Genomic DNA, 15,391 nt, shown 5'->3' on the forward strand with positions numbered 1-15,391 from the left:
TACCCAGAAGGCAGAGCACTCCAGCCTCCCTAGATGGGCCATGGACCCTCAGCCCTACCTGTCCCACATATTTCTGCTCCTTGAGCGTCAGCCTGCAAACCTGCCCCATCCCTAGCCAGCAGTTGGCCTTGCCCCAGGCCTCACACTCAGCCAGAATAGAGCTTCCAGTACCTGGAATTCCACATCCTTGGGGTGAGAGACCTCCAAGTTCCAGGCCTCAGGGGGAAAGCCTGAGGTGAAGAAGGTCACTGCCAAATCCTGTTCCTGTAAATAACCTGAAGGAGTCAAGTGAGAGCAGGGCCACAGGAGGGCATGGCTGCAGGCAAAGTGGAGGTCTGAAACAGACCATGCACAAACCGTGTGTTGTTTACCAGTCCCTTATCCCTGACACCTCTGAGGTGACTTGACTTGCCAAGCTGTACAACACATTTGTCACCACAACCAGAATGAACCACAACCTTTTCATTTCATGCCCTCCACAGATGCCTGAAGACTATTTCTGGTGACCCAGAGACTGTAGCAGTCAGCCTTAAAACTTCCAGCAGAGGCCTAGCCCTCTGAGCTCGCCTCCCTCTGGGTTTCTCCAGAACCTGCTGCCTCTAGTTTGACTTCTACTTGTACTCCTCCCCCACGTGGCTCCCACAGTCCTGCCCACCTCCAGATTAATAGTTCTAGGCAGAGCCCAAAGCAGCGGGCAGTCTCTGGTCCAAGAAAGAGGATAAACAATCGGATGTCACAGCACCCATTCTGCCATGGCTCTGCACTCAAATTCCAAAATGTTCTCTACCTTCTCTGCCCTACCTGTCTCCTCTCCCCTCTCCTTTTAGTCTCCCTTCTATGTCACCCAACTCCCAGCTCAAGCTGCACCCAGTCCTTAACCTCAGCGGCTACAGATGGACCAGTCTACAGTGTTTGCTGCAAGGAATTCTGCTCATCCTGCCCCTTCTCACTCCGGCCCCAGCATGTCCATGCTAAGGGCCATGTCATGAGGAGTAGTGATGGCAGCAGATAGACCCAAAGTGTGTTATAGGTTACAGGCAAGTCAGGGTTGCAGTGTACTAGTGGTGGGTGTGACCTCGGGAAGTCACTGTCCTTGATTTTCTCTGTAAAGTAAGCATTGACACATGAGGGCTGTACACAATGTGTATGTATCTACTGATACACACCACAGTGTGCAACACCAGCAGGGAAGAAACTAGCCACAAGAAGCCATACATTCTGTACGATCCTGCTCAAACAAAACATCTAGAAGCAGAATAAAGATGAGTGGTTGCCTGAAGCTCGGGGAAGGAGGAAGGGCTGACTCGTTTTTGCCTTTGCGCCATGATGAAAGTGTTCTGAACTAGAATGTAGTGGTTGATCAACCTGACTATGCTAAAAGTTGTTGTGTGCTCCATGTGGGCAAATTGCATTCTATGGAAAATACATCTCAAAGCTCTTTTGCTTTGTTTTTAAGTCTAGGAGCCTGCTTTAGTAATACCTGCTTCCTAGGGGATGGGAAATAGACGTGGTGAAGATATCGAGCACATCTTGGTGCCAAAATGTCCTCTAGCTTCTCCGCCCTATCTTCTCCTTTCCCTCCTGGAGGAGAACATCAGGTGTCTAAGAAATGATGCCTATAATCATGGCATAGGATCCTGGAAAGCCCCTGTCCTAAGACCTTGACTTTTGGGCTCTGAAAGGTGACAAGAACTGTCACACACCACATTTCCTGGTCACCAAGGTAGCCCTCCTCTTGAAAGCTCAAAGGAGCCACATTACAGAGCCCCAGGTCACGGAAGCTAAACCAGATCTGGAACTCACTGGTCCCCTCCCTGCACCCCGCCTCTTGTCAAGTGACCAGACTGTCAACTAGCTTCTCAGAATTAGGTTTCAGGTCAGCTGGTGCATAAGGCCAGTGCCGAGCCGGAGGCAGCAGAGACAACAGTGAATGGTGAGGAGGGGCTGTCAGATCCTGCTGCTGCTAATGGATGGAGCCTTAGGGTGCCCCTACACCTCCTGACCTTGGCTAGACTCACAGGTAAGACCCCATACCTCTCCTCAACTCTCCTCTGTCCCTGCTCCTCCGTCTTCTCTCCCTCCCAGGGATGCTCACAGTAAGGAGCTGCCAGGGATCACTCACACAGCGTGAGAGACAGAGTCTAGCTCCTACCTGGTAAAGATGAAGGAACTGCAGCCCTGGGGAGAGCCTTGACTCCCACATCTGTGTGACTCCTCAGGACTCCCTTGTCCTGCTGACTCCTCTGCTGGGATCTTAGAAATGTCAGGTGGAAAGTGTCCCTGCCCTTTGGCCCAGGATCCCCACAGAGCACACGGCCCTCTCCAGCAAGGGTCCTGGGGCCCTTCCTGGGTAGACATGATAAGGGCGTCTGTCCTGAAGCCTGGTCTAGAGTCCGTGGTCACTCCGTCTAGTGGCTTCCTTGGTACAGAGATTTTGTTGGAGAGAGTTGGGTTGGGCAGTGCAGGACACCCTCAGCAAACACCAATGGATCCTGTCGGCTAGAGCGCCCCATGTTGTGGTTACCCCAGTAGAGCTACAAGGGTGAGGATTGTTCTCAGCTTCCACCTCCCGCTGGTGGCATCAGACCAATGCTGGACAGGTTTCCTCAAATAACAACTGAGGTGCAGCAAGGAGGAGGTTGGGAAGCCCTGAACTCGGAGTTTCCTGCTGTGCCGGCCATTGCAGCCCCACCCCCACCCCACCCCGTATGTCTGCCCATCCTTTCTATTTCTCATGGATGGCTCAGGGGTACTCCTTCCAAACTTGGGTACACCCAATTGCTCTCAAAGGTGACAAGTGCTGTCACACGCCAGCCTCCAGTGTCTCTTGAGAGCCCCTTTCCAGCAGTGTCCTCACTGGTAGAACCCCATCGCTCCCCTCTAATCTACCCCTGCCTCCTGAACCAGCATGCTCTGACTGCCTGGCCCTGACCCCACACACACACACTGGACTTAGCGTAACCTTGGCACTCGAAGCCCTCTATCAAAGGGCCCTGAGATCATCTTTGACCTCATTTCCTGTCTCCTCATCTTGGTAAGAATGGTATGACTTAGGGTCTTCCCTACAACAGTCTTCACAGAGAAGGAGGGTAAGTTGATCTTGTCCCAGTTTGAAGGCTCCAACAGAGCTAAAAAACAAAACAAAACAAAACAAAAAACGTTACAGATAATGAGGCAAGCTACAAGACTAGGGTCAGAAGTAGCAGAGGACAAAGTGGGTACAAGAGGGAAGCCCTGACTGACAGGCCTCAGCAGGGAGAAAACTCCATTCAGTGCCCTCTGCAGGGCCTGGCTCAGCACCAGCATCGCCTGAGACAGTGGCCATACACAGGTTCTTCGCTAGTTTAACCTCAGTGTTTCTCTCCAAAGCAGAGCAGAGCACAGGGCTCTCCTACTAACACATGAGTAGTCCCCAGACAGACTTTGACGAAGGGATTCTAAAAAACTTACCCCAAAGGGTCTCTCCAGATCTGAGCGAGCCGTAGATTTAGGCTTTCAAGTTACCCAGAAGCCTAGCTCTCTGGGGCAAATTCAGGACTTGAGAGAAGAGAGGCCACTAGGACACCATGAGGAGAGTCAGCTGTTCCTACAGTACATTCCAGGCTTGGGCAGGGAATCCAGTGCCTCCATGCTGGGAAGGAGCCAGGCCTTGCTGCTCTTCTGTAGGGCAAAGGGGAATGAGACCTGAGCCAGTGGAGGGTATTTCTCTAAACACGCCCACACCACTAACCCTCAGCCAAGTTGGCTTTAAAGGCTCTGGGCCTCGGGCAGAAGGCTGAGCCTCCAAAGAACCTGTTCCCTGCTCAGGCTTGTCTGTTTACAACTCAGGCAGACATGCTAAGAAGACAGTCTGAAGGGAGAGCCTGGGAGAGCCAAGGCCTGATTACAACTACCGGCACAGAGATTAGCTTCTCTGGGCCCATGAATTCCATCTGCGGACCTTGTATTCACCCAGCCTTCTCCAGACTCATGCTTGGCATTGTGAAGCATTTAGTAACTGCTTCGAATGCTCAACAAAGGCTAAGACCCCGAGAAGCCAGGTTGCCACACTGACTAGACCTTAGGTAGTGTAGCGAAGACAGCTTTATTGCTTGGCCCTCAGAACAACCAGATTGGAGTCCTGTGACCAGTGGTCAGTCAACCTCTTTCCATCTTTTATTAAAATAATTTACTTATTTTTATTTTATATGCATTGATGTGTTGCCTGCATGTGTGTCTGTGTGAGGGTGACAGATCCCGGAGTTACAGACAGTTGTGAGTTGCTATGTAAGTGCTGGGAATTGACCCTGGAGCCTGCAGAAGAGCAGTCAGTGCTCTTAACTGCTAAACCACCTCTTCAGTCCAACCTCTTTCTGTTTTAAGCCTCTATTTTCTCATCTGTAAACTGGATTTAAATACTGCCCTGCTTCTGCCAAGGTGGTTTTGAACCTAAAACACAGGCTTGGACACCAGGGGCTGGTGACACTAAACAAGCTAATGTCTCTAAGCCTCGGTTACCTTCCTGACAGGTGTTGAGGATCAAGGGAGATGACGTGTGTAAAGTCCCCAACTGCAGGGGCCTCACAGCCCAGCAGCCAGGCCCTCCTGCTCTGAGCTTCCACTGAACCAACACCAGTGGTTCTCAGACTTGTGGATCGTGACCCCTTTAGGGGATGCCTATCAGATATCCTACATATCAGATATTTACATTAAAATTCACAGCAGTAGGGGTTGGGGATTTAGCTCAGTGGTAGAGCGCTTGCCTATGGCAAGCAAGACCCTGGGTTCAGTCCCCAGCTCCAAAAAAAAAAAAAAAAAAAAAAAAAAAAAAATTCACAGCCAAATTACAGTTATGAGGTAGCAACAAAAATAATGTTGTGATTGACGTCCATACAATATGTCTATTAAAGGGATACAGCATTAGGAAGAGTGAGAACTACTGCCCTAGAGGTTCAGCCTCCTGCCTCCCCTGGGCCATCCTCATTTTTCCGAAAGCCCTCACACTTAGCCTGTATTGATCCTCTTGTTCCCCTACAAGCGAAAGGTCAGATCTTCCTCCTCTGTGTCCCCATCTCTACTGACCACAGCTCAGCTTGAACTAAGCTATTTATGGGCACTGTCTAAGCCAGCCCTTAAAGCCTTCTGGAGATTTTTCTAGATAAACACACATGGGTTTTTATTCTGGGATGCCAAGCACAGAGATCTGTGTGGGACGGGGTCTCCTCAGCATGTGCTGGCTTAGCTCAGTGCTATGACGTGAAGATGGGGTTAAACAGACACAAGAGGGGACTTCCAATAATATCACCATCTGTTTTTCCGGCAAATACAGCACTCTGACTGGGTGAGGCCACTGTTCTTGGAGACAGGGCATCCGAGAGGGAAAGTGCATCAGTAGATGGGCTGAGGGGTGATCCATCAGTGCCGTGGGATGGACGAGAATGATACTGAGCTCGAGTCTGAGTTCAGGGAAGGCCCTCTGAAGAGGTGACATTTGAGGAGGAACGTAAAGGGGGTGAGGAGGCAATCTGCAGGTGCCTAAGAGAGCTGTATTCCAGACAGGTGACGGTGATCTACGTGACTAAAGCCCAGTGAATGAGTTGGGGGGAAAGTGGGAGGAGGGGAGCTCTCACGAAGAGCCCTGACCAAGGTGTTGAAATGCTTTTGATAAAATGAGGAGTGGGTGGACTGTCTAAAAACTAGGAGAGCGGCGGGCTCTGACAGATAAAGGCTTGGACGTCGATCTCCAATGGAGAACCCCTCCTGCCTCTGCTATTTAGACATAAGTTTCCTGAGTCAATGTATGATGCCACCTAGTTTAGTGGTCCTTAAGATGCAAACAGGGCTGGGGATGTAGCTCGCCTTAGCACACACAAAGCCCTGGGTTTGACCCTCAGCACCGTGTAAACTGGATGTAGAAATGGACTCAAAGTAAAAGGCAGGAAGATCAGAAGTTCAAAGATGTTGTTGGCTATATAGAGTATTTGAAGACATCCTGGTCTGCAAGAGACCCCGCTAAAATAGAAAAGGGGGAAAAAAGAAGCATGAAATGATTTTGCCTCAATCCTTCCTCAGAGCAGGGTTCAAAAGCCATTTTCCTACACCGGGACCCAGGCTTCCAGACTGGGACCCAGCAGCTGTCCACATCCCACGTACCCGACCCCACCCCCTTCACTCTCCATTCATCCTCCTCACTAGAAACCAAGCCCCTCGAAGTCAAATCCAACCAAGCCTGTTCCATCTGTATCTTGCCTTACCCGTGCCTAGTACAGTGGTCAAGGAATAGCTGATCAGTGGTCAATAGTCATTCATTCAGCATGAATTAGCACGCCAGCCCCTTACCAGTGACAGTATTTTTCAGAGAGAGATGACAGCAAGCCTGAGTCCTTGGTTTCTGAACGTACAAGTTGAAGAAGCATCACAGAGGAAATATATATATGTATATATCCTATATATCATATATATAGCTATATATATCATATATATATCATATCATATATCTCAGACCTGAAAGAAGACAACACCTGGTCTGGTTCCTACCCCCTTTGGTACCTAAGTGGTTCCTATTGATGAACTAAAATTTTATATATTTTTATTTTATATATAGTTATTTATATATTATATTTATCAGATGAATTATATAAATGAGATAGATATATCTATATCATATCCATACATTTTGTGTGTTTTTTTCTCATTGGCCCAAGAAGGAGTAGGTGCACCTAAGGTAAACCTTAGAAGACAAGACCAGAGCCCAGATTTCCCAACCACTGGCCCAGAATCCTGTTTCCCTGTAGGGAAGCAAGTGCACAGTCCTATGAGTCTGGCCCTGGCCCTGCAAATGGACCATTAAAGCATGCAGGACTTTAGCACACCAAGAAAGCATCTGAGCTGGAGCACCAGTAGATGTGCACTGCCAAGAGACGGCCTCAACCCAGAAGGTCAAGTGCACAGAAACCTAGTTACAAGAACACAGGGCCACACATGATGGTGCACCAGTTTCCCTGCACACCCAAGGCTAAGCCAAGCCCTTCACATCAAAAGATCCTTAGCTAAGCAGCAGAAAGTGCACAAGTGCACATATCAACACAGAGAGAGAGAGAGAGAGAGAGAGAGAGAGAGAGAGAGAGAGAGAGAGAGACATGTCTGCTGCCCTGGCATTCTTTGTGTATTGCCTTGACCTAAGACTGACTGTCTTCAACTGACCTCTCCTCGGTGACTGGAGAGGGTGCATGATCCAAGCCAGGCAGAGCAGCCATAAACCACCACAGACAACAGAAGTGAACATGTGTCAGACCCCAGACCTCAGTCAGCCCCATTGGGAAATGGAGGGCAGCAGAGTACTAAGCCCAGTTCCACCAACAGAGCAGTGATCGGGAAATCTTACAGAGATGGGAGCAGCAAGAACTGAGAAGGATTCTGCCTCTTTTATATGGGGAAGGTATATCCAGGCCAGCATGGCTGTGCAGGCAAACAGTCCCAGCATTCGAGAGCCTGAAGTTGGATGATTTCAAGTTCAAGGATGGCCTGGGAAATTTAATGAAACTTTTGGAGAGGAGGCGGGGGGGAGAGAGAGAGAGAGAGAGAGAGAGAGAGAGAGAGAGAGAGAGAATATGAGCTGGGGATGTATCTCTGTGGTAGAGCTTGCCTTACACTAAGCCCTAAGTTTGATTCCCTTTCAAGCACCCCTTTAAGGGATATGGCTTAGTCCAAGATGAATGAGTGTCTCCTTGAGTCACAAGAAATGCCCTCCCTGTTTGGGAAAGAGGCATGAAGCACCTCAGAGAGCTTGATCAGTGAGGAAGTATCAAAACCCTGGGAGAACACAGCCAAAGCCAGGCCTGCTGCCTGCCAGGACCTCGGCTTTCCCAGCCATTGATACCACAGGCCCTATCTGCTTCCCCGTTAACCCTCTGTTCAGGGGTGACAGGGACTGTTAGGTGTGAGAGACGAGAAATGACCTGAGTATATAAACCGAACTCAGGCAGGTTAAGTGTGGCAGTACCCAAGCTTCTCACTTTGTAAAGCCCCTTCAGAGTGCTGTGGGTCCCTGGAAATGGGACAGAGCCAAACAACCCAGACTCCATCTGTTTTCCCGGCCTATCTCCCGCAGCTTCCTCCCTTACTAACCAAAGGATTGCCAGGCAACCTCTTTCCTTGAACTTCAATAGGCAGCAAAGGAACCAGACCATCCTCCGGAACCATGGTTGGACTTCAGCCATCAGAAATGCCTCCCACAACAGTTGTAAAGTTCCTGGGGGCCGGCACTGCAGCCTGTTTTGCTGATCTCCTCACCTTCCCCCTGGACACCGCCAAGGTCCGCCTGCAGGTGGGTGCCTTTGGCCAGTGGCTGCGATTCATTCACGAGGAGGAAGGGGCTGCCTCTACCCAGCGTCAGTCCATGTGCCAACATATCTTCCTCACACAGAGCTGAGGGAAGGCTACCCCCTACACTGCCTTGGTCCCCACCACCATCTCTCGGGACCAAACAATCCAAATGCCTTAACATGAGGTCTCAGGGCTCTTTACTGCTTAGCCTTGCTTTGTAAACCATAAAGTGGGAAATAAAGGTAAGGAAGTAACGGTGTGAGCGTAGGTAAGCCTCTAATCATCTATTATAGGACAGGGAAAGCAAACCGACCCCTCTGGTGTGGGTGTGCCGAGATGCCACACCAAGTAAGAGCTGCGTTGTGAACCGCAGCACGCTGCACACTCAGAGTTTTCACTCTGCTTTGATAATCATGACCAAGTTCCCTACAGGCGTCCGTCCTGCACACACAGCACTGCCCTCCCCGGCTGCCCATCAGGCCCTGTTCTTGTTCCCCAGATCCAAGGGGAGAACCCAGGAGTGCAGAGCGTGCAGTACCGCGGCGTGCTGGGTACCATCCTGACTATGGTGCGCACAGAGGGTCCCCGCAGCCCCTACAGCGGGCTGGTCGCTGGCCTGCATCGCCAGATGAGTTTTGCCTCCATTCGAATTGGCCTCTACGACTCTGTCAAGCAGTTCTACACCCCCAAGGGAACGGACCGTGAGTGCCGGCACCCGCGGACACCGAGGGACACCTGTGGACATCCAGGGGTGGGCGGGAAGCCTAGTTGGCAGCTGGAGTGTGGGTCAAGGACACGGAGTTGTCTACCAAGCAGAGTAGGGGAGGGGCAAGCTGATGACAGATACTGGTGAGATTCTGACAGTGTCAGAGACTCCTAGTTCTCTCTGCCTGCCCCAGACTCCAGCGTCGCCACCAGGATTCTGGCAGGCTGCACCACGGGAGCCATGGCAGTGACCTGTGCTCAACCCACGGATGTGGTGAAGGTCCGATTTCAAGCCATGATACGCCTGGGAACTGGAGGCGAGAGGAAATACAGAGGGACTATGGATGCCTACAGAACCATTGCCAGGGAAGAAGGAGTCAGGGGACTGTGGAAAGGTAAACTTGGCACTCTAGGGCAAAGCTTTCCTCCCTGAGGGCTGAAGATGGTGGCCCAGGAGGGATCCTCAGCCTTCTACAAAGGGTAAATCCAGAAAGGAGGAATTCCCAATGCATGGTTCAACATCATGAGAACACTCCAAATACAATACACCACACACTGGCATAGGAAGTCAAATAGTGTTCAACTCACCAGTCATCACCTGCATAGGCCACCCTGGAAGAGAGTCAGAAATGAACACGGCATCCATGGGAATTTATTTCAGAGGATCTAAGGAGGCCAAGGCAGCTTATGGCACAGGCTGGGGGTCAAAATGCAGGCAGTAGCTGAGAGGCTGTGCTGGCTCTGAAAAATACAGAAAAGCGCGAAGGAGCAGAGCTATGGAGCCAGTTGTGGTAAGATGAGTGAGGGGACTTCCTCTAGGGTGAATACTGTAGAGTTCCGTGTTTAGCCCTTGGCAAATTCCAGAATCCCTCTTCACTTGGACTACAATTCCCATGATCCCTTGCAGGAGAAAAAAATTTCAGTCACAGTGCTGCCAGGGCATTCCCTTGCTGATGTCGCACCCACACCCCATCCTGTTGTCTTCTCAGTGAAACCGGTCTCCTAGGGCCCTGCCATGCATCTGTCACTGTCCTGGAGCCCAGGCTCTCTCCTCTTCCCTCCTTCTGGATCTGAGGGAGGCATGTTGAAATTTTGACAGAGAGTGCAAATTATGCTCCACATGTAGCCAAACCATGGGTGTGGTGTCTGTCTGTGAAGATGCAGGGGGGTTAAAAGCTGATAACTTCAGAAGGAAAAGTTGGGGTCCCTGGCTGAGACCATTGCCATAGGACACTGTACCCAAGTGGGAGTGCTGCATTCATCAGTTCCTGCTGCCTTCCTAACAGGGACTTGGCCCAACATCACAAGAAACGCCATTGTCAACTGTGCTGAGATGGTGACCTATGACATCATCAAGGAGAAGCTGCTGGACTCTCACCTGTTCACTGGTGAGAATGGGTACCACCCAGAGGCACCAGGGACCCTGAAAAGACAGAGAGAGGAGCAGTGCCCAGTTCAGGGTGGTAATGAGGAAAGAGGCCTAGGCTAGGAGCAGAGCCCTGGGTTCTAGGGGCACCACCAGACTCAATATCTGTGACAGTCACTTCCCTACTGACTTCAAAAAAAAAAAGAGAGAGAGAGAGGTCTGCAGCTTTGTTACTCAGAGCTGCTGAGTTCTAGCTTGCCAAGGCTAACCAAGAGCTCAGCCTTGAGCACTGTGCTCCAGAAGGTCAAGGTTACACTGGAAACAAAATGGCCGCATCGGTACCACGTGCACACATACCTCATCCCTGGAATGTGTTCTTCCCTCCCTTCTACAGACAACTTCCCCTGTCACTTTGTCTCTGCCTTTGGAGCTGGTTTCTGTGCCACGGTGGTGGCCTCCCCAGTGGATGTGGTAAAGACCCGATACATGAACGCTCCCCCAGGCAGGTACCGCAGCCCCCTACACTGTATGCTGAGGATGGTGGCCCAGGAGGGCCCCACGGCCTTCTACAAAGGGTAAGTAAGCTGTCACCTGTCTCCACAACTCTTTCCAGAAAACTTGGGTTCTTGCTCCCCTGTCTTCTCTTCTTCCCTTCTTCTCTGCCTTTTTCTTTCTCTCTGACTGATTCCATGAATTCCAGGCTGGCCTAGAACTCACTATGTAGCCGAGAGTGAGCATTCACTCACCCTGGCTCTGCCTCTGAACAGGGCATTGTGGGCACACACCAACACACCCAGCTTTGGGGGTTTTCTTATCCCAAGTACTTACAACAGAAGCCTTACTAGGAAAAGAGTAGGCCCAGGCTAGGTGAAATTGCTATTTGTCTCCAAATGTTTTGGGCTGAAGAGGTTTTTCTCTACCTGCTGCCCTAACCATTCACTACCACACTCAGGGCAGCAGAAATGCCATATTCACTACAGCAACACTCAGCATTCCATAGAAGGCCTATCCTTCAAAAATTTACCACCATTATCAACAGAGTCATTATTGTGTGTGTGTGTGTGTGTGTGTGTGTGTGTGTGTGTGTGTGTGTGTGTGTGTGACAGAGACAGAGAGAGAGAGAGAGAGAGAGAGAGAGAGAGAGAGAGAGGTGCCTGGGTATCTTGCTGCAACACATGTGGGGATCTGAGGGCAACTCTGTGGAGTTGGTCCCCTCCCTCAGCCTTTACCTGGGCTCCAGGGGTCAAATTCAGCCCAAGGGCATCCTCCTTGTGCAGCAGAACCTTAGCCCACTGGGATGCCTTTCCCTCAACATCTGCACAATTTAAATCTTAGCCACTTTGCAGACGAGTCCCAGTGCCAACTCCTCCCTCACACTGTCACACATGTTTTCCCTCCTCCCATGAGCTTCAGCAATACCGTTTGATCCTCTCATAGAATAATTCCACCTTTTACAAAATTAAATTCATCTCCATGTTCGTTTGCAAGCCCCCTGGAGCCGAGGTTGGCAGCTCATCTGAAGAGCCACAGAGCAAGCATTCTACCCTGCGAGTTCCTCACTAGCACCCTGAAAGCCAAGGCCCTACACTGAGCCTTATGCTAGGTCCTTTATGCCCATCATATACCACAGCAACCCTCTGAGCTGGCTGGTAGCTCCCACACTGCTCTTCAAAACAGTAGCTTGTCCAAGATCACAAAATGGCAGGAACCTGGTCCGAGGCCACACCCACCGTGGAACTGCCTGTTCCACAGGGAAGCTCTTTGCTTGGCTCCCACCTCAATGTCTTTAGCAGGCATTTTCTGGTGTGTGATGTTAAGTTGAACCCAACAGACAGACTGAAGCCACTGGAGATTCTCCTGTCTGGGAATAGAGCTTAACCTGACACTGCTTGCCTCAGTCTCTTCAGCTAGTGCCTCAGTCTACTGTGTGCTGGGCTCTGGCCTCCGCCTCCCTTGAAGAGTCACATTGACAGAGCAGTGCTAAGTGCTGTCCCCCACTGGCTCAGTGAACCTAACGTGACTACCCCTTAAGGGGGTTCCTGCTACACACACTTATTTTAGGTTCTTTGAAACAAGGCTTCGGGCTGCTCGGACTGGCCTCGAACTCCTGATCTTCAGGCCTCTGCTTCTCAAGATCGCAGGCATAGGTCAGACCCCCAGCTTTTGTTGTCCTCACTTTCAAGTTGGGGCACCTGAAGCTGGGGGAGCTAGGAGTTTAGCCCAGGTTTGACTCCAGACTCCAGAGTTTGGTTACATGGTCACAGTCCTTGTGAAGGTTTAAGAACAGCCATGACAAGCTAGGTATGATGGTGTTGAAGCAGGGGTATTGCCTTGAGTTCAAAGCCAGCCAGAGCTGCAGAGTAAGGCCCTATCTCATATCCTCCCAACAAAGAAAATGTCCATGAGGTGTGTCTGCCCCACCTGAGTCCTGCAGCATGAAGAACCACCCTCCAGGCTGGAAAAAGATAAGGAACAGTCGGAGCTGAGGTAAAAGCAAGTGCTTACAGGGACAGGAGAGGGCCTGGCATCCTCAGACCATGCAGGGTGACTTGATGAGTCTGGCAGGAATCAAGGGGCCAGAGCAATTAGAGAGTGGCTGAGAGGAGGAAGCAGAGCATGGGCTCCTCCCTTCCTCTGAGAAGCACGCCTGGTAGACACTCTCTCCCAAGGTACTACCAGAGGCCCAGAGTGCTTTTTGGAGGTGAACTGGATCTGGCCCCATACTCCCTCCACCCTGCCCCCATCCACTTCTTGACTCCTATCTGGGCCTTCTCTGGGTGGAAATCTAGGTGCAATGGAGCCCAAAGCCCATAGCTAGCATCCGGATGAGCTGGGCCGGGCAGTGTGTCTCAACCCTGGGTGGTATTTACCAACTGCGTGGTTTGAGTTACTCAGCAACTCTGGCCTCAGTGTCTAACAAAGGCCCTGGCAGTCAGCAGTGTGGGCACACAGACCTCGAGAATTAACTTCCTACACCGTAACCTGCCTTAACAAGTTAGCTTTCTTTCCTTTTCTGACCCTAAATCCCCTCAGTACAGAGGCCAAAGATGAAACAGAGTTCAGAGAAGACGCATGGCAAGCAGCCTCAGTCAGCATGGGGGGCAGCATGGTAGGTGTGTTGGTGCCCCCTAATCTGCTTCTACTCACGTGGTGGCCATTTCTCTCCTCAGATTCATGCCCTCCTTTCTGCGTCTGGGATCCTGGAACGTGATGATGTTTGTAACCTACGAGCAGCTGAAACGGGCCTTGATGAAAGTCCAGGTACTGCGGGAATCTCCATTTTGAACAAGGCAAGCAGGCCGCTTGGTACTTTCCTCATTATAAAAGGCTGCCTGGGACAAAAGAAAGCTTCTCTGCCCAGGGGTCGCAGGCCCACGCACGCACACGACAGAACCCTGCACTGTTCCTGACTTGAGAAACTGAACTAAAAGAGGAGGAGAGTTTTGGTCTTCGATGTTTCATCCTAAAACACCTTTGTTTTGCACTGACCAGATGGGAAATAAATTATATTAATTTTTAAAACCTTTCCGGTTGGATGCCTAACATTTAGGCAAGAGACAACAAAGAAAACCAGAGTCAACTCCTTTGAAATGTAGGATCAAATGATGCATAATGAACAGGAAAGGCCATAGGCATTGGGAAGATCGGCCCACCGTGTTGTCCTTGAATCAAACAAACTGGCCGGAGGGAGGACCCTTCAGCGTCAGCACAAAGCCGCCATTGCAGCCGTCCTAGTCACCAGATGACTCCGCCCTGTAATGTGTCTGCCAAGTGGACTCCATCGGGATTCTGGGGGAAGTGAGGAAGGAAAAAGAACACATTGAACCTGTACAGACGAGTCCTGCTGGGCCCACGCAGGACACTGGAGGATAGAGCATGTTCAGTGGATAACAGTGCTTCCCTGTCTGCCCCCTCAGGGTGTTGGGAAGATAGAACATGGAAGCACTTTCTGACAAGGCCTGCCGTCCACAAATGAGGACGATGTTTTAGGAGAGATTCTGTCCAAAGAAGTTTGAGGAAAATGCAACCTGGACCGCATGCTAAGGACCATAGGTGACTGAAGCCATGGGGACCTGCTGCCTGGAAATGTCAAAGGGCTGGGGTGGGGAGCACTGCCTGTCCATCAGTCTAGAGCAGCAGGACTCGCAATCTTTAGGGAATTGTTAGGACTCAGTAAAGGAATTTCTGCCTTTAGGGCGAGGGGGAGAACATCTGCTCTTCCTCCTTCTCCTTTGGAGCCTTTCTCACCTCAGGGTCCTCCTGGTCAGGTTCCTGACCAGCTTCACCTGCATACGCTGCCTCCTGCTCTCTCCCTGTTTTGGTTGCAAAGCCTTTGTTCTACCCGTTAAGCCTTCAGCCTTCCATCTGCAAAAGGGAGGGCGAAGTTCAGGACCAACTTCCACGCTTAAGACTGCACATCTCGAAAAGAAGTAGCTCGGTGGGGTCAATTCAGGGGACCCACATGGTGGAAGGACAGGATGGACTCTCGCAAATTATCCTCTGACCTCCATATGAGCGCCCTAGAAAGGTGTATATACGTGTATATTGTACAAACACAATAAAGACCGCAATAAATGTAAGAAAAAAAATAATAAAGGAAAAGTTTTACTGAATATGGTGGTTCGAATGAGATGTCCCCCATACGTCTCAAGCATTTGAATACTTGGTCCCCAGTTGTTGATGGCTGTTTGGGGAAGCTTAGAAGATGTGGCCTTTTTGGAAGAAGTGTGTCAGTGGGGACCAGCTTGGAGAGTCCAAAGATTGACAGCACTCCCAGTTTTTCTGGTTTCTTTGGTTTGAAATGGGAGTTCTTCTTCGCTGCTCCAGTCGCCATGCCTGTCTGCTGCCCGGCCTCCTTACCATGATGGAATTTTATCCCTCTGCAAATGTAAGCCCCAAATAAACTGTCCCTCTGTAAGTTGTCTTGGTCATGGTGTTTCACCACAGCAACAGAAAAGTAACTATGACGGTGCCCATCTTACAAACTGTCTTACACATCCGTGCATATGGCATACA

At 50.6% G+C, this 15,391-nt stretch overlaps 1 protein-coding gene across 1 annotated transcript; it reads left to right on the top strand.

Annotated features, from left to right (window-relative positions):
• The first annotated feature begins 1,926 nt into the window (after positions 1-1,926).
• On the top strand, positions 1,927-14,988 carry Ucp3 (uncoupling protein 3). Its single transcript, XM_032895685.1, has 7 exons — positions 1,927-2,020; positions 8,148-8,305; positions 8,804-9,005; positions 9,204-9,404; positions 10,296-10,397; positions 10,770-10,950; positions 13,546-14,988. Exons 2-7 carry the CDS (start codon positions 8,180-8,182, stop codon positions 13,658-13,660), a joined length of 927 nt encoding a protein of 308 aa, XP_032751576.1. The 5' UTR covers positions 1,927-2,020; positions 8,148-8,179; the 3' UTR covers positions 13,661-14,988.
• Positions 14,989-15,391: the final 403 nt, after the last annotated feature.

The sequence above is a fragment of the Rattus rattus genome, chromosome 2 (assembly GCF_011064425.1).
Source record: "Rattus rattus isolate New Zealand chromosome 2, Rrattus_CSIRO_v1, whole genome shotgun sequence".
NCBI lineage: Eukaryota > Metazoa > Chordata > Mammalia > Rodentia > Muridae > Rattus > Rattus rattus.

Bases quoted from the DNA above. Each gene is read 5' to 3' on its own strand.
- Ucp3 (XM_032895685.1), top strand. From the start codon at position 8,180: ATGGTTGGACTTCAGCCATCAGAAATGCCTCCCACAACAGTTGTAAAG. The intron at 8,306-8,803 runs GTGGGTGCCTTT...CTTGTTCCCCAG, and splicing joins CCGCCAAGGTCCGCCTGCAG to ATCCAAGGGGAGAACCCAGG. The intron at 9,405-10,295 runs GTAAACTTGGCA...CCTTCCTAACAG, and splicing joins AGTCAGGGGACTGTGGAAAG to GGACTTGGCCCAACATCACA.